Here is an 18,970-nt window from a genome sequence, read left to right as displayed (position 1 = left end):
ACAATAAAGGGAGACGAACGGGTGACACCATAGGGAGCTTCGCTCCTGAAAGGTCAGCAGCATGCGCGTTTCTACCGACCTTGCTACCGAGATAGCTGACTCCGCTCGTCATAGCATCATCTCAGAAAGCATTGATGAAGCTGCTAGATAACATATAACGGCCCTAATATTAACTGGACGCGCTAGGACTGCACTTTTCCACGCATTGCGGGGAGAGTCTGAGCCTCTGTGTATTCTTACATCGTGTTCGTGTGCCCCGAAAGCCTCGGTTGCGTTACTTGTCGGTGAGGTAGCTTTTCTGGAGGCGCATCATTAACACAATCTGCCTTCTCAACTAATCATTTCTTTCAGTGCACGTGCTCTTGTAACTGCTTGTATATGTCTGTTTTTTCAATGAAGTATCAGTTGTTATTGTACGCCGTGTCCAGGTGTCTGTCATTTGTACTTTGTTTTTCCGTGCAACTTAGTTAAAATGCTCTAATATAAATAATTTTATGAATCTAGGGTGGTTGGCCTTTTTGTTTCACATCTTGAACAACTTAACAAACAATGTTACGGTGGACGCTTACGCATGAAAGCACTTTGGTTCGTCGCTGAGACGTTCCGGGACGTTATTGACTCCCATTGTGATATACAAATCAAGAAAACATCAGCAAGATGGCGCAAGATAGCGGCACCCACATATCTTAGGTAAAATAGTTCATAGGACAAGCATACTTACAGCAAAAAAAGCGCATTTGAGCACAAATGGGTCTCAGAATTTATTTTGCCTCTCTTACGCTTTCACCTGACATTTTTAAATTAGTGGGAGGCTGTATAAAACGCTGAATTGTTGTTTATCGTTTCATGCACGTCGCGTCTACAACGCGGCAGCCTTTCCCGGCCTCAACAGTGAGTGCCCCGGTGAGAAGAATTGGGCCACGCTCATCTGTGAAATCGCGCTCTCTTTGTGTGATTTGAACAGCCAGAAAAAAACTCGTCGGCTAGCCATCTCGGAGGCCATGCTTTCACCTTGTACTTGCCAGAACCCTTTTTTTAATTTATTATAGTGGCCGCGAAAAATCAGTTTGCTGTACTGCTTTCTGCCGGCCACCCCTGCTTTAGAAAATGGAATGTGCTTAGCACCCTGAATATTGGCGTGCTCAGGAAAAGCAGCGTCTCATGTCACCATCTTGACTGGTCACTTGATCCAGTCTTTACCGTTCCGACTGTACTTCTTTGTCGCACTGTCTATTTTTAACGTTAATGACGATTTGTTTTCTCGGCAAGGCAATTATAGCATTGTATCATCTGCTACTGAATACGCCATAGGTTGATGTTTAATGCTGTGAGAGTCATGTTAGCGTTACCTATATTTTTTTTGCTATTACATTCCTCTGATTCACTGTCTTGTGGCTTGATAACTACGATTGTGATTTGTCGCGCTCGCGCTCTGCGTTGCCTTTAGTGCGGTGGGAGTTCTAGTGCTCAAAAAGTTTGCTTAGAGGTTAAGGATTTACTGGAGTAACTTCCTTGTTCTACCTGTGCACCAAACGTGAACGAGTAGTTTTGTACATGAGAAATTGTTTTAGACAAATTGGAATCGATACTTACCATGTGTGCTACTTGAGAGGTTAAAGGCCGTTGCGAATCCAAAGTATATTGCCGTCAATGGTGTTATATAGAACAACAAATCAAAAACAAAATTGGTCCCAATGTAAAGACATCCTGATACACCAGTCATCAGCTGCAAGTCTCGGGCTTCATTGAGTATTTCATTCGAAGGGTTGACTACGAAGCTAGATGTAATCAGTCCAATGCTCATAGGCATTAATAATCCCCAGTAGAGCCAGTTGTACATGATGAAATCCTTCACTTCTTCTAGAGGACCCTCGGACTTTGATCCCCCGTCCTGAAACACGTTTAAGTTAAGCAGTCAAAAGCATTTTACGCACAGTAGAGAGACGTGCTTATCGCTAGAGTCAGGTACATGTTATTTCACTGCTCTTATACGTAGAAAATAGTTTTCGCGTAATTTAGGTTATGCGTTTTGGCTATCAAACGTAGAAGTGACTGTTTTAATGGAAATTTGTGTGCTTAAGGTTTACGCAGTTTCATTTTCTTTCGCCAGCTTAACTCCGGGCTTACCTTTCTTTGTTTTTGCATACAATAAGCGTAAAAAGTACCACGTTTATTCTTAAGTATCACTTGTGAAATGCCAACACAAGGTCTTCTGTGTTTACCTAAATATAGTAATGAGGGTAAGAGCAGTATGCTCGAAAGGTTGCACAACTATGCCGTTGCGCTCACAAGATTTGCACATATGTCATAAACCAGATTATTCACACACATAAGAACCCAGCTAAGATAACCGGACCTATTCAAGGCACTTCGAATCACAATTATTTCGCTAGAATGCGCGCCTAAAGTGCTAGTTTGCTTGCTTTAGTTTCTTGCATCCAGCACAATATGACGTGCTGTCTTAGCGCATAAACTGTGCATAAGACTGAGTAGAGAGAGAAAAAACAGGATTTCCCTTTTTTGCTGGTTTCGAAAGCTTTTACAGCAAGTAAGCAATGAGTGGATTTCAGTGCCTTTTGTAACACCATTTCTATGATGCGTTTATTGGCTACAACTATCGCATAAGTTTTGGCTTTGAATATTCTTCAATGAGGATGAAAAAAAAACGTCTGAATTTCTAAAAAATGGACATATCGCTGCGCAGGACGCAGAATGCTAGGGCATTGCGGCATCTCTAAAAAAATTTAGGGCAAGTGCTTTTGTTTCGCAATTCGAGAAAGTGCGCACGGATATGCGATAAGCGCATGTTTCAGTACATTGACGAAGCGCACATCATTCATTAGAGTGCCAGATCCACGCCATGTAATTGCAGCAGGGGCCACCACACGGCGTTCATGGAGTGGTACACCAATTTCTTGGAGTGCATAGGGTTGTCGCATCAAAATAATTATGTGACCAAGGGAACTGGGAAAATCATTGATTGTGGAGTGTGATGCATGTTCCTTGTTTGCGTTCACATTCAGAAAATACAAACAAAAAGATAAGTAGGATAACAACTGTTGAAGCAATTACTCCCTTTATTCATTGTAGAGGCTCTCTCTACGGGGCTAGAAAGAAAAGTGCTAGTAAGTAGTAAAATACCTGGATGGTGGAGAGGTTCAAGGATGGTTAAAGCATTTGGTGTCACATACTAGTATATTTCTGCCACACAGTCTAGGCGAGGGCATATGAGGCTTTTATAACTAATTAGACACATCCCATACTGCTAGCTTGTGCACACCACGGCAAAACTTTGAGCGTTTTTTTTAAATGGGAAGTATTAGTGAAATAACGGCGCTTCAAGCATTCTATCTGTGGTGATTCTCAGACACGGACAACCACGAAGAAGACAGGAAGCTTTTATAGACTTGACATAACAATTACGCTCACTATTACGCTCACTACGAAAGGCTAAACAATACAAGGAGCGTTTAAACCTTATACCTGACACTCCTAAGCCTACACACACGGAGAATGCGGTGCATCCTGAAGTATATGTTCATTCCATGTCACTTTCAGTGAACCATGAGTGCGTCGACGATACAAGCACGAAGCGGTAAAAGCAAGGCAAAGTCATGCTAGTGTGCACGAAAACTTCGTGCGAGGTGCACGTGCACACGGCAAACTCCTCGTTATGGAACACGCAAGCCACGTTGCGCCCGACGTAGCACCGAGGCCACGCCTTGAGCTCAGGGCTGTAGCGGACTCCCTCAACCACCATCTCAGGGCCGGTTGTGCCAGACCCGGTCGAACATGACACTGAGGCCACAATCTCTGACACTGGAACGGGGTCAGCTGCTCTTCCTAGATGCTCGCTCGCTCACCACAAGAACAGCACTGCTAAATCCAGTTCGGAACATTCACTCGTTCGCAGGGTACGCCAAGCTCGTTCCGACCAGCTAAGTAGCACCAGCTCAGTCCCTTTTTGTCCCTTAGCTTGAAGGATCGGTTCTCTTGCTAGCTGACCCTGTCCTTCGGCCTGTCTATCTATCTATCTATCTATCTATCTATCTATCTATCTATCTATCTATCTATCTATCTTTGCATTCATCTATTTACCAATATTTCTATCAAGCCCCTACATCTGAGCGCTCTCGTGATAAACTCTTTTGCATTTTGTAACCGCAGTCATTATAGGAGTGTAATAACGTTTCAGGAATGTGTCTGCCTAGTCCTCACGCGATTAGCGTGAAAATGCCGTTTTGTACATCATCAAACCGCTTCCTCGGGGCCGCGGGTGACTTTTCGGGTGACTTTTCGGGAATTTAGGAGGGTGTGTGCCACAGCTGAACGACAGTCTGCATGTGGCACTATCTTTTTAAAAAATCAATGTGTACTTTACTGTACTCTGAAAAAAAACGGACATTTCCACTTATCAGACCTTTGTCGATTCTGCTTCAATACTCTTCAGCCAGGGTGCTTCTATCCCAGAAATGCCCCCAATTGTCATTGCAGCTGGAACCGACAAAGCGCCTTATCGTAGGTGTTTAGTTTAAAAATCGCATTTCGCTTCTCTAAAGTGGGACATTTTTTTGGCACTTCAATCAGCCCGTAAAAAAGATTTCAGTTGTTCGAATGTAGGTACAGTGATATTGTGCATTAAAATTAACACCATTTTGTGGTATCGTCAGTGCCATCATTCTCGTGGGCGTAATCGCGACACTATATTCGAGACATGATGGGCGACAGCTCCTCACTGACAAAAAGAGCGCTACTCTGGGCAGTGGACTGCGGTGCCTTCTATCTTGCGTCTACTGAATGCCGTGAAAATACTCCAGCGCTTCATCTTCTCAATTATGCCGTGCCATTTTGAAACAATTCAAAAAATAGATCAAAGCCCAATATCTTGATATCATATCTTTTATTTGAAATACACAGTCCTGGAGCGAAAGAAGGCGATGACATTGCAACTAGAAAAGAAACACCACCAGACAAAAACACCTGAAAAGTCGACCTTTCTTCCATATTGAAGTTTTGCTCGAGAACATTATGGCATCCAGTACACGCAAACTAGTTCACTATAGAAAATCTGAGCGTTGAACGTAAACGTGACAGCGAAGGCATTAGGACTTGATTGAAAAAAAAATGTGTTCAGGCAATGGTGAATATATCTGTCAATTTTCTTGACTCAGCGCTGGTTTAAATAATGTGGCTCTGTTTGATACAAACTGATTCTTATTTCGGCTCATTCCAGAATAGAAAACAATTTGCAAGCTTTCGTTATGTTTAGGAGTTCCCCCGACATTCCAGTTGTTTTATAAAGCAATACACATAGGTGCGCTTTTTCATCCCGTAAACCTCAGCTCAATATCGGTTTATACAATTGAATCATATCAGAAAAAATGCCACATATCATCCTGGAACAGCTCCAACAGATATTGGTAATTTGAACACGAGAGGATTAGGTGAAATCGCTCTCGACAGCATTGATCGGACGAACCTAACAAATAAAAATCAGGGTGCCATCAGGAACCAAACCCAAACATTTTGCGAAGTTATCAGCTGTCCTCCCACGCAACCATGCCAGGTCTCGAAACTGCTTGATGAACCATCAATTGTGCTTGCAGTACTGGTGATCAAGTGTTGCAAATATACGTGTCCTTATGACACAGGCGTCACGTCGAGTTAACGTCCGTTGTAATTTAGGCATCGTCCAGTGGAGCAGTGCTTGCAAGGGTCGCAGCTCTATTCTGGACTGCCATCCTTGCAAGCACAAGCGCTACGTATCAGCCTACAGCTTCTGGTGTTGATAACCACCACGGTGATAACCACCGTAACGCTTCACCGCTATAAAAAAGTAGTCATAAAAACAATAGCGACTTTTCAACACGTGTAAGAGTGCAATTTTTGTACACAGGTTGAGTGTCATTTCGCACCGTAGCTTCATAAAAATTGCCCCACGATCACTTTCTCTGCGCAAGTGTCTTTTAACAAGGGTCACCATAGTATGTACGATATGACGAAATATTGTGCACTTCTTTTTGAAATATTTATTGCTTTATATAAACGTTTGCTTCCTATCTAGGGTGAGGCCTACAAACTTCTGTGCCGTTTTCACAGAGAGACGTTGACTCTTTACGTCAATACCTAAATCAAGGTGAAGGTTTTTCTTTCGGGAGAACGAGCCGAAGGTGTTTTAACGATTAAGGCCATAAGCACTCTCATTTACCCACTTATAGATCTTGGGTGCTACGCTTGCACTGCAGCGGCCGTGGCAATAAGACAGTGCGAAGGGCATTATATCAGCATCGAGAAAAATGGCTACAAGAACCAACATGGCATTAGAAACGAATCTGCAGCATTTGTGGCCGTTTCACACACAAAAGAGAACACCACGCGCAAACACGTGAGCGCTGCCACCCAGTCAACATTTTAATGGTGCAGAAATGTCAGTGTGAGTGTCGCGCTCTTTTTTTCTTTGTCACCTCAACACGCATCTCTCACAGGCGTGTTCGTGGGCGTATGTTTTCTTTCGGACAGGCTCTTTTGTTCCCCGGCAGCACGAAAATTTTCCCTCTCAAGGGCAGCGAGGATGCACACGCAGTGTATCGAAATGACTCGTTGCCCAGACGTGAAGGAGAGACGTTCGTTTGATGCCAATTCTAGAGGTGAACTGCCCCGACCACGTGCATGTGCCCCGATTTACCCTTTCTTTTCTCTTCATCGATAGAGTGCCATGCGCTTCCAGTTCTTCCGTCATTGTTTTACAAAGTCCACCCAGGAAGCCAAAGATGAATCACAAGCGTCAGAGATGAAACTTCAGCGGTAGCATTATGGCCCAACCAATATAGGTGAGCGGCTCGCTGGCATATTTTCCGCTAGCCAACTGTAGGATGTCGGCGATGAGCAGCCTTTTTGCGATATATGTGCTTTCGTGAGCCCCATGGTGGGAATGCACATATCATAGTGAGGTGTGTCGATGAGTTAGTAAGAAATGGGATGGAAAGAAGTGCTTGATCTCTTCGGCATCGCTCTTGCGACGTCTTTGTGGTGCAATGCCTAACTGAGCTGTGGTAGCTGGATGTTTTATACGATTTGCCGCTTATCCAAGTGTTGAGCCAGGCTGAGAAGCCTCATGAGATTCCTCCAGCAGAATCTTATATGTGTCCTTTCCGCCGGATGACGTATAGTGAAAGCGTGGCAAGTTGTACTTATCTTAGACATCATCATGCAAGGAAATGTGGCGCTCCTTGCGTTCCTTCTATGCTCTGCGGTCTAAATTCTCTTCAGCGGGTCTTCGCAGTCGATGAACAGCACGTTATTTCTGGCACGCCACACTTCTCGCTTCCGGCAGTGACTGAGCACTGCGATCATTGGTGTGCGGCTGTCGCACACCTTCACGTACTTGGGACCGACCATTATCAGATACAAAGAGTTTCTACGTACTTGAGAGTGATGTATTCGATGTGACGAACCTTGAAGACGTGAGTTGGCTCATCTGGAACAAGTCGCACAAGGCCGGTGTTACTACCATGGCACTGCCGGTAACGCAAAATGCGCGCGGTCATGATGAGTGTCGACTCACTTGCCTGGCATCTCAGATTGTTCCAAGTTGATGCCTCTTATTTCCTTGTATTTGCCTTGCTCGAATGCGGATTAGTCGTGGTGCTTGTCTGAAGTTCTAGAATGCGTTCCATCGATCCCGATAGCATTAAAACGTGACAGCAAGGATACGTCGATGTTCGTAGCGGAACCGTGATTCACGGCAAACAGCGTAATGGTTGGGGAGCAGGAGTCAGACTTGAGAGGGCCTTGCACCACCCACCTAGAAGTACTTTCGATCGCAGTTATACCTCTGCTGATGCAATAGATTTTCCCAGTGTCGACTTGCCAATAAACGTCAGATCTGACGTGGACACTTATATCTCCGTGTTGTCATGCATTTGATTGAAGTCTGCCAGCTGCGTTGTACCCCCTTTCGTCGAGCCGGTGCGAAATGTTGGGGTCAAGTGGTAGGCTTGTGACGGCGCATATTACCAGAACTGTTAATGTTTTCATAGCTGTAAAGGAGTGATTGTACTGGCTGTGCAATCGCACGTTCACACGCTCTGTGCGAATCCGTCTTGATGACCTTGAGTCGCCGAACGTGACGAGAGATAGCTCTTCTTTTTACGTGACGGAGCACTGAAGAATATCTGACAAGTCTGCACGAACGTATGAGTGCTGACTGCTGCTATCTAACAGTAATCGCACGAGGAGTCGTTGGTCTCCAAACTCTGCCAAAATTCGCCCTGTCTGCAGTAATGCAGGAGTTAATTCGATATGACTGTTTTCGATGGTCGTGACGCCTCGCATCATACCTGACGGAGGTTAGTGAGACGCGGTTGACTCATTCTTTGGCCGTGGCTGTCCCGCTGGCCTGGATAACTCACAGAGAACCGTCAGGTGGCTCCACCGGCTGCTACCACACTTGACGCCCATAGATTTTCGGCACTATCTGGCGATATGATTGCGTGCACCACAGCGAAAGCAACAATGGGCGTACTGCAGTCTTCCTCGCTTCTCCTCAGCAGATAGGATGTCGTTGCAGACAGTGATAGCATGATAGTTTGTTTGACATAGTGGGCACCGCAGTCTAACAGCCAATGTATATCCGTTTAGTGCTGACACTGATGGTATGCGTTTCATGGCATACGTTTCTTCAGATATGTGGGTCCTGGGTTCCTCTTGTGATGCACGGTGAGACCGTAATTGGCCCTTTTGCAGGATTTTCACTTAAATGCGGAGAAATGTTAGTAACTCCTTCGCTAGCCGCGTTCGATCTTCAGGGGTTCCGGTGGTGCTGGAGGCGCAGTTTGCTTGGATTTCTATCTGTACCTAATGGCGAGATCCTCTGGCAGACACCGCATCAGCACACAGTTTACGACTACGGCGCACCGGTCGGCCGGAGCTCCGAGGTCTTCCAAAGCACCAACGTGGAAATGCACACTATCATGCAGCAGACGAAGCTTAGAGACCTCTAGCGAGCTTTTCGCGGGGCTTAGGGGGAAGAGGTGACGTACATGCCCGTTCACAAGCAGATCCTGGCGTCCAAAACGACTCGTCAGGGTCTTCATTGCAAAGTCGTAATTTTGCTCAGCTAGACAGATGCCTTCGACAGCTCGCTTCGCACTCCCGGTTAAGTATGTGAGTAGGTACTTAAATATTTCAATGCGTGGCATGTCGATATTTTTGTGGATGGTAGCATTGAAATGGTCCCAAAACGACTGCCATTCACGGAGACTACCATTGAAAGTCGGTATCTGTAGCTTCGGTAGTTTCACTGAACGCTAACGGTGCTCTCTCACCTGGCCTGGTGCGTCGGCGGAGTTCAGAAATCTAAGGTAGCTGGGCCCAGGCTCAGTTGCTTCAGTCTGCGTTCTGGCCGTTCTCTCGCGTTCTTGAAGTCAGTACTTGGCGCGTGACACCACGTAGAGAATTTTCTCACTGTATTCCCAGCTCTTTCTACTTCGTGGTCGATAATTTCTTCATCTATGGTCACAAAGTTGATGTCATCGAGCTTCGGCAGTGCTGGCTCCTTGTCCTTGGGGTAATTCATGTGGCTGTTAATCTGCGAGGTGCCACGATTCGGTTGCAGCAGGAGGTCAATCAGAAGTGCCAGGGCTCGGGTGACACTAGATCTGATTAGGCCGCGCTTTTCTGAAGCTGATCAATGTTTGCCATGGTTGTAACGTCAAAGAAAGTCCCTAGAGGGACAGTGCCGGGTTCCGGCACCAAATATAACAAATAACCGGTCTGCCTACGTTACACGGAGACGACCCTCTTCATTCAGCATAAAGCCAAAGCTGTCAATTCCCCGCGCGTGGCTGTCTCCACCTTCGTCCTCCTCGAAAGACTGGCCTGCTCTAAGACAATATTCTGCTACACAGCTCATATTGAAAATGAATTTCTAGTGCGAATACGGGGCTGTGATTGACTTCCGCGACAGAATCGTATATCGTTCGCTATAAGTTCGGGCACTGCTGCTGATGAGGAACACCAGTCCCCTCGCTTCTGTATTGCCGATGACGACGTCATACTGTCACCACGAATATGCTCCGTGGTATCCGTGAACTGCGACATCTTGCAAAACAGTACTGGCATCGCTGAACAGATCAAGGAGCTCACATTCAGAAGCGGCATTTCTGTTGCCAGGGCTGCCAACACTGTTATTGACGGACGCCCTGAACTATTGTTCACAAATTTCAGCAGAGAACGCCTACACAAAGTTAAAGGCACGGCTATTGCCTATTTCGACGGACTCGCTCAAGAAGAAAATTGTCATTTAGTGGAGAAAGCAGCAGCATAACCATCACTACACTGACACATGTCGGGTTCGTCCAACGTTATATCCCATTGAGCGAGACCGCCTTCTCACGCTGATCAAGAAGCTCCATGGCTGCTTCTCATCCAAATCAAGAGTTGGTCAAACGGCACTGAAGAAACAGCGCATCATCACGGATTCCGACGCCAAAACCATCCGACAAAATCCTTATCGCGTCACCCCAGAGGAGCGTGAGGCAATTCAATAACAGGTGAATGTGGTGTTCACCTAAGGCATCACCTGTAGTGACAGTGCTAACAGTCCTTAGGCATCACCTGTAGTACCCGTAAGTATGAAAGACGGCAGCTTTCATGTATGCATCGACTAAGAGCAGCTCAATTAGATCACAAAGAAGAACGTCTATGCTCTGCCGCGTATAGATGATTCATTGGATAAAATATGAAACGCAAGCTACTTTTCGACCATCGACTTGAAAAGCGGTTACTGGCAAATTAAAGTGGATGAGAGAGATTGTGAGAAGACCACCTTCATTATGCCCGATCGACTTTATGAATTACAGGTACTTTCTTCCGGTTTGTTTTCGGCGCCAGCAACGTCCCAGCGTCTGATCGACACGGTTCTGTCGGGACTTAAGTGGCAAACCCGCTTGGTGTACCTCGACGACGTGATTGTCTTTTCGGTGACTTTCGGGGAACCCTTACAAAGGCTTGAAGGAATTTTTGAAGCTATACGCTTGCCCGGTTTTACTCTAAAACCCGAATAGTGGTACTTTGGCTTGCACGAACTTCAATTCCTCGGTCACGACGTGAGCATTCAAGGGGTCTGAACCGACCTATGTAAAATTACCGCTGTGGCGACTTTCCCGACGCCATCCGACGAAAAATTAGTGCGACGTTTGTGGTACCCTGTGCCTGTTACCGGCGCTTTATTGCCAATTTTTTGCACTTTGTATGGCCATTCACAAAGCTTACTCGGGAAGATATCTCCTTCACACGATGCGAAGACCAGCAGCAGGCACTTCACGAGCTACGTCAGCGCATGCAAACTCCTCCCGTGCTTCCCCACTTCAATGAAGACGCGCCAACAATACTGCATACAGAAGCTAGTAACGTGGGTCTTGGAGCAGTGCTCGTACAGTTGAAGGACAACAACGAAAACGCGATCGCCTACGCCAGCAGGACGCTGGCCCGAACAGATACTAACTACACTAAGACGGAGAAAGAATGTCTTGCAACGGTTTGGGCAGTCCTGAAGATTTGTCCTTATTTGTACGGCTGCCCATTCATAGTTATGAGCGATCAGTACTCGCTCTGTTTGTTAGTCAACTTGAAGGATACATCTGATCGTCTTACAGGCTGGATTCTTCGGCTCCAAGAATTTGACCTGACTGTTACCTGCAAGTCGAGAAAACGACACAACGATGCCGACTGTCTTTCTCAACTGTTGAGACGGCACCCCCGGATGACGAAGACGACACGGCTTTTTTGGGAATTGTAAACACTGCCACCTTTTCTCAACAGCAGCGCGAGGACGCTGACCTGCTACCACTCATAAATTACCTTCAAGGGTGAACAATTAGCGTGCCGAAGTTATTTGCGAGAGGACTGCCGTCGTACTCCTTTCGGAATGACGTCCTTTACAAGAAGTTTTTACCAGCTGTCAGCAGCTACTTTCTAGTCGTTCTTTCTACGCTTTGCCGTGAGATACTGCAAGCCTGGCACAACGAACCTACCGCTGGTCACTTGGGTTATGCAAAAACATTGAGAATAAGGCAAAACTATTACTGGCCAAAACTTACGTACTGGGATATCTTGATTGCCAGCGTTGCAAACCACCATTCATCGAACCAGCCGGTCTGCGGCAGCCTGTTCGAGTTCCGACGACACCGTTCGCACGAATTGCCACACATTTTCTGGGCCCCTTCACAAAGTCTGCCACTCGAAACAGGTGATAATCGTCGCCACAGATTACCTGAATTGATACGTGGAGACAGGTTCTCTGCCACGGGCAACGGCAGCTGAAGCAGCGCAATTTTCAATCCAAGCCATCGGTTTAAGACACGGTGCTCCCGCGATAGTCAACACCGACAGAGGTACTGTGTTCATGGCCGAGCTTTTGAACACCGTTTTCTAAGTGGTACGGCTCACAGGAAGCCAATGGCACATCATTCTCAGACAAGCGGGCTCACTCAACGTCTAAATAACACCCTTGCTGACATAATCAGTATGTACGTAGGCGTAGACCACGAGCACTGGGACGACATTTGGTCTTAGTCACATTCGCGTACAACACTGCTCGTCAGAAGACCACTCGGAAGACGCCCTTTAGTCTCGTTTACGGACGCGAAAGTAGCACAACGTTAGACGTGTTGTTCCCTCACGAAAATAAATGATGGAATTGAGACAGACGCCGAAGAGTTTACCGAGTGAGCAGAAGAAGCTGCGCAACTTGCCAGGTGGCGAATCACCGAACAACAAAGCGACGATGCCAAACAATACCTCCAGCACAGATTCTTCATATACAAAGTGGGCGACAGTGTTTGTCTGGATACCTATTCGTCAGCGTGGGCTCTTCGAAAAGCTGTTACGAAGGCACTTTGGACCCTACAAGGTTCTGTAACGCATCAGTGACGTCAACTACAAGGTTGTTACGGATGGTGTTCCGTGTTCGAAGCGATGCAAATATTCATCAGAAATAGTCCACGTGCTTCAAGAAGCCTTACTTTTAGTGACTAACCGCGCAGTTTTGGTTTTGCCTTGCTTGCCCAACATTCAAAATCGCGGATATGTTCTTTAAAAGAGAATATAGCTGCGCGTATGGGCAAGTGGCGGCGACAACGAAGCAACGCGAGTGTCCCTGGCCGAGGGCAGATACGAAAAAGATGTTGCAGTCTTTTTCCTTTGATCGATAAAGCGTATTTGTTCGAGGTGCTTTGTGTCCTCAGTGACCCCACAACATCACATTATGAAGGAACGTGGAGACAAAAAAACGCCTGTCCAGGGTAAGAAGTGTCTTTCTGTTTCGAGGGTTAGGTTTTGCAATATTTTACATACTATACGGTTAGACTTGGGCAGACTTATTGCAGCAATTTAGCAATCCTTGTAGCTCAAGTAAACGAAAACGTTCACTGTATGATTCGCAATTTGCACATTTCACTTCAGCTTGTGTTTTTTCATTGTTGTTTCGTATTGCAGGAAGGATTTGGTGTTGTGCACTGAGCTGGACACCTGTTAAATGTGCACGCCCAGGATTCCACCGTGTCTACTAAGAGTGAGCATATATGTCTTGTAAGAGTGAGTGAATATTTTGCTACCACAGAATTCGACAGAGACAACATAAGAGTCACACATTCGCCACAAAGAGTGGCGCCTTTTGCTCAAACTAGATCTGCAGTAAACTTGTTATGAGCAGCTTAGCTGCAAAATCCTGCACTCTTCAGTAAAACTCTTCTCTCTATATACTGACCTTTGCTTCTTCCGTCGTCATCTGCACTACTGAAATGCCAGTGTCAAAGCGTGCGTTCGGCTGGCCAGTTTGTTGAATTAGCAGCGTTGTGTCAATCAGGTTTTGTAAGATCCATGACCCTAGTAAGCTTAATGGGTTTGTCCACATCTCGATTCTGTGCAAAAGCAAATAAACAGGTGTAACTCTTGATTGGTAACATGAAAATTGCAAAGATGCTGCATACCTGGTTCACCTAGAATAGGGTGAACTAGCAGTGTGCATAGGTGGCCATGCAACACCAAACCAGTGAGGCATTTCTCGTAAGATATTTTTATGCGTCAAAATCGTAAATTTCTGTGCACAGTGCTAGTGACGCTGTTTCTATTCTGTCCTCAAGTTTTTTTTCCCGGATGATTCCAATCTTTATGCCTTTAAGAAAGCATGGATCAACTAGCCCCACAAAGTATTATTAACCTAAATATAACAGTACAGAGCACACTCTATGTTTGCATGAAAACAGAATGTAGAAACCGGCACTGTGCTGCTATTCTTAGGAAATCTACTTACACTGTATTGTTGAATACACTTCCGAAGGCATAAGTGGACAAGTATTCAAAGTAGTTCTCGTGGTACTTCTCCAGAAGAGTGCCTAAAACATTCGCAGCAAAATCACACGGTATATCTTCGCTCTTTAGAAGACCCTTGTAGCGCAGTGAATTGTTGTCCGCCGTATCCTCTCTAATGAATGTCTTTGTAGATGGTTCTGTAGCTTTCGTAGCGAACATAGTGCTTAATTTTATGTAGCTGCAAAAAAAGCAGGAGATCAACAGGTTATCTAAAACCGAAAACATTAGGCACTGAATTCATAGGATGCACTAATGAAGCATACTTGTACTTGTAGGTAAGATTGAACTAATGATTATCACTACCAGAATTGCCATTACATGAATACCTGATGGTTTCTTGAAGTCACAGTCAGCTTCACCTCTGCTTTCGTTTTCTGTAGCAAGTGCAAATTGATAACATGTCTCCTACACCCCCCCCCCCCCCCCGCATATCGTGTGATTTTTTCCCGAACAGAAAGTTGCGTGCGCTGTAGAAGGGTATAATGGAGCTCAAGCATAGTTAAAATAGGTTTTGAATGCAGGTTGACCACTATAAGATCACACCGCGTGCAGTGCCTGCCATCAAGTGCCCATCGAGTAGAGAGGAAACGCCTCTCCAGTCTTTAGCAATTAGGGAGCATAAAAGGACTCCAGGGAAAGGCGAAGGGGAAGAGCAGGCTGCGTTGCTTGATGTGAGTGCCTGGTTTTGCACGCACCGTTTAAAGAGGCTCAGGCGACGGTTTTAGGGGCGAAGCTCCTTATAGCGGCACCCGTTCGTCCCCCTTAGTATGTAACAAGTATATCATTTTGACCACCAAGGTGGTGCCGTTGAGAGACTTCTTCTGTGCGTTGTTGAACAATAAAAAATAGTGCTCAATGTACATGTCAATGGCTGCTAATGGGGAATGAGAGACAGGAGTATTCGGCTTTTAGTTAACGCACAGGCTGCGATCACCATTAGCAGCCATTGGCATGCACATTGAGCACTATCTGACAAGAAAGGGTTACTACGTTATACTCGCTGGGTGTAACCTCCTTAGCTTTAGAAAAGTTTAGCGAGCGTTGAGCCACAGTGCCATGAATACAATAAACTTGTATATATCATGAATGAACTCGAGGTGGTTAAAAATGGGAAGTAGATACGAAGCACAAGCCGTAAGAAAGTAAAAGCTGAATTCTCCGCCCCTCATTTCTCATTAGCAGCCATTGGCATGTACATTGAGCACTATCTGACTGAAAAAGTTTGCTACGTCACACTCGCTGGGCGTAATCTCCTTGGTTTTAGAAATTTTTAGCGAGTGTTGGGCCGCAGTGCCATGAATACAGTAAACCATGAACTCGAGGTTGTTAAAGGTGGGAAGTGGACCCGAAGCGCAAGTCGTAAGAAAGTGTGCGTGTGCCACCTCTCGTTTAGTCCTTGAAATGTCCGCTGGATGGCGGTGCTTCTATATGGGGAATATATGATCAAAAGATGCGAGATGGTGGTACTTGGAGTGTTGAATAGATGGACGAGCGGACACATAGACAGCTGCTTGGATGGACGCATGAACGGACGTAGGGGCGGCTGTATGGACGAACGCAGGAACGGACGCACGAATAGATGCACGCTCTGGCGGGCTGATGGACGCCTGGACGGTCACACTGACGGACGCATGGACGAACGGAAGCAAGAACGAGTGGACGGGCGAATTCTTCGCCCCACTCTCCATCATTCACTCCGTAGATATGCTGGCATTTTTTTAACTTGCTGCATTCTCATCTTTTACAGTACTTCGTGTGTAGAAAAGACAGCGTGAAAACCACATCAGCCGCTGATTAGGCCGCATTGCCTTAGCTCGGCTGTTTATTATTTATATACACGACACTTACGCAAAACAGTTTGCTGCTAAACTTTCACCATACATCATAGTGATTTGTAGCTGTACCATGCACTGGTTCAGCTTATATCGAAAGTACAGTTTGTCAATAAATTAGATAATAAATGTGACAACTTTAGTAGGAAACTGAGGGCACTTTGAGCATTTGTGTCTATCGACTATACATTATATTATAAATTGTACCAGTGCACATCAGCGCTAGCTCTGTGCTAGTGAGAAAAAAAGACGACGGCTTTCGTATGTCACGCTCTCGGCGTCCTGTGTACCGCAGCTGTACTGCAGCTGTCTTGCTTTCCCTGGTAGGTTTCTTGCTGAAACTACTCTGAAGAACACGCTTGTTACACTTGGTGGAGGTGCGGGGTAGAGTAGATATATCCTTCCGTGTTTAGGCGGCGGTAGTCAAAGCAAAATCTTATCAAAACATCTTTTTGCACACCAGCTCGACAGTAGAGGCTCAGGAACTGTTCTATTCCTGAATCTCGCAACGTTTCAGCATGTCATCGACGTTGTCGCTAATAATGTGGCGTTCAGCCTGCCATACTCGGAAGGGACGCTATCACAGGGTGGCATGATGACCGGTGTCAATACGATGAACCACTGCAGACGTGTGCCCCAATAATGGCTGGCCAATGTCGAAAAAGGCATGAAAGTGTTCAAGCAGTTGAAACACCTTGGTACGCTGGACTGGAGTAAGCGAAGCGCATTATCGATGCTACGCAGGAGGATGTTTTCGACCAGGGAGGTGGTAGCCGCGGCGGAAGTGATGGCCTTTATTGTCAACGGTGTCTTAACGCAAGTTGCATCCAAAAGAAATATGGCGTATAAACTGTCTTAATGGCCAACACATTCGCCGCGTAACAGAGTTGCCGAGCAAGGAAAGAGGTTGCACATGTAAACCACACCGGCACCATTCACAAGGGTAACGATGTCAAACGGGAGTATGAGGTTCCGTCAGCGTGCACAGTCTTCAGACGGTGTAAACAGGGTGGTCAAATAACAGAGTCGGATGAAACGGACACATGGGTAGAAGAGAACGGATAAATGGGAGTGACAGCAGCGACAACCAATTTAGGCACTGGGCTCGGGACGTCGACGACTGTGGTACTGAAAGGGGACAAAGCGAGTCGAGCTCCAGCGCAAACAACGACCGCATCGTGTGTAGTAAGGAAGTCTAAACCGAGGATCACGTCATAAGACGCATGTGGTAAGACAACGAAAGCTACAGTGTAGAATGCGTCATTGGTGAAAAGACGTGCCATGCACACCGCCACAGGCTTAACGTGCTGCGACCTCGCTGTCCGTAATAAAAGATCAGAAACGGGTATCGTCACTTTCTGCAGTTTGCCGCACAAACGTTCACCTAATATAGAAACGGCAGCTGCTGTGTCGAAAAGACAGTTCGTCGTGATACCATCAATAATAACCGCGATCTCGTTCGAAGGCGAACGATGAGGCCTTGAAATTTTTGACGAGGGCGCAGTTCGCGCCTCAGGAATTGTGGCTCTTGGTTTTCCTCTTGCGTAGGGTTGGCACGGCGTAGCATAAGAGAAACCGAGCGGCGCCGGGAAGCAAGAGATCGACGTGAAGGTTAGCTGGCACGGCGTGAATAAGCGCCCAATGAGTCGGTGGATACAGAGTGTGCTCGCTGCTGTGGCATGTAGTCAAGGTTGGGGATTTATTTGTTGGCATAACGACTGCGCTGACGAAGACAGTGATGAGCAACATGGCCAGCAATGCCGCAGGCGTAACAGATGGATCTGTTGTCTGGAGTGCGCCAATGGTTGTAAGGTGTACCGGGCGGTGAGAGGGGTTGCACGAGAACGGGGCTTCTTGGGTGAACAGGGCGTGGTGGCAAGTAAAAGTCGAGTACTGGGGCGGATAGTGTTGACTTCGGTCGAGCATAGGAACGGTTAACAGCCTCAGCAGAGGTGAGAGGCGCTGCAGGCTACGTTGGTGGCACACGAGGTGAAACCACCTCAGTGACTTGAGCCTGAATGGCACGACAGAGTGAGTGATCTAGTGCCGTGGGTCTCTCGGTGACAGATGTCACAATACAGAGCTGACGAGCTGCTTCCTCACGGATGTATTGCTTAATTTGCGGCAGCAAGGTGGAAAATGCAGCACCAGTGCTCCTATCTTTCAAAGATGAGAGTTCTAGTGCGGGATTTTTGGTGCGACGTTGAACGTCTGAAACGCGCATTCCCATCTGCTCCAGGCGTCGTTTACCGACGACCACGTAACCTCAAAGACACCCTTGTCCACTCCCAAATTAACACATCACCACCCAATAATTCATGCCGCCCTTGCTTAAAGCCACGATGTCTTGTATGTAAGGCGATGCGAGAAACAGACAAAGCAACCAGCACGCAATCCAAGTTTTCGATTAACATACGAGGAAACCTAACATGCGATTCTTCTAATGTGGTGTACCTACTCGAATGCAACGTGTGTGGTATGCAGTACATCGGACAAACAGAAACACCATTTAGGATTCGCTTCAATAATCACAGAGCCCATGCGAAATCAGCCCCAAGTCTACCTCTATCAAAACATCTCAATCTTCCCGACCATGCATTCGACAAACTATCAGTAACGCTCTTAGAGACGGGATTTAAATCAAATCGAGAACGTGAACAACGAGAGTCATACCTTATCCACCGATTTAACACCCTCGATAGAGGAATAAATGAGAATCCTGGTACACTTGCAGCAATTAAAGCATTAGAAAACAATAACGGCAA

The 18,970-nt window shown here is 46.3% G+C and overlaps 1 protein-coding gene across 1 annotated transcript in view; it reads right to left on the bottom strand.

The window, feature by feature from the left end:
• LOC119172568 (phospholipid-transporting ATPase ABCA3) overlaps positions 1 to 18,970 on the bottom strand; it is a 451,578-nt gene that overhangs the window by 209,301 nt on the left and 223,307 nt on the right. Inside the window, exons 7-9 of the mRNA XM_075893215.1 lie at positions 14,315 to 14,551; positions 13,769 to 13,922; positions 1,594 to 1,891 (exon numbers count right to left, since the gene is read on the bottom strand). Of these exons, the coding sequence (XP_075749330.1) occupies positions 1,594 to 1,891; positions 13,769 to 13,922; positions 14,315 to 14,551 (689 nt within the window). The remainder of the gene's footprint in view (positions 1 to 1,593; positions 1,892 to 13,768; positions 13,923 to 14,314; positions 14,552 to 18,970) is intronic.

This window comes from Rhipicephalus microplus, chromosome 4 (genome assembly GCF_043290135.1).
Source record: "Rhipicephalus microplus isolate Deutch F79 chromosome 4, USDA_Rmic, whole genome shotgun sequence".
In the NCBI taxonomy this organism is placed as follows: Eukaryota; Metazoa; Arthropoda; class Arachnida; order Ixodida; family Ixodidae; genus Rhipicephalus; species Rhipicephalus microplus.
The sequence above is the reverse complement of the archived record's forward strand: the minus strand, read 5'-3'. Positions and strand labels throughout refer to the sequence as shown.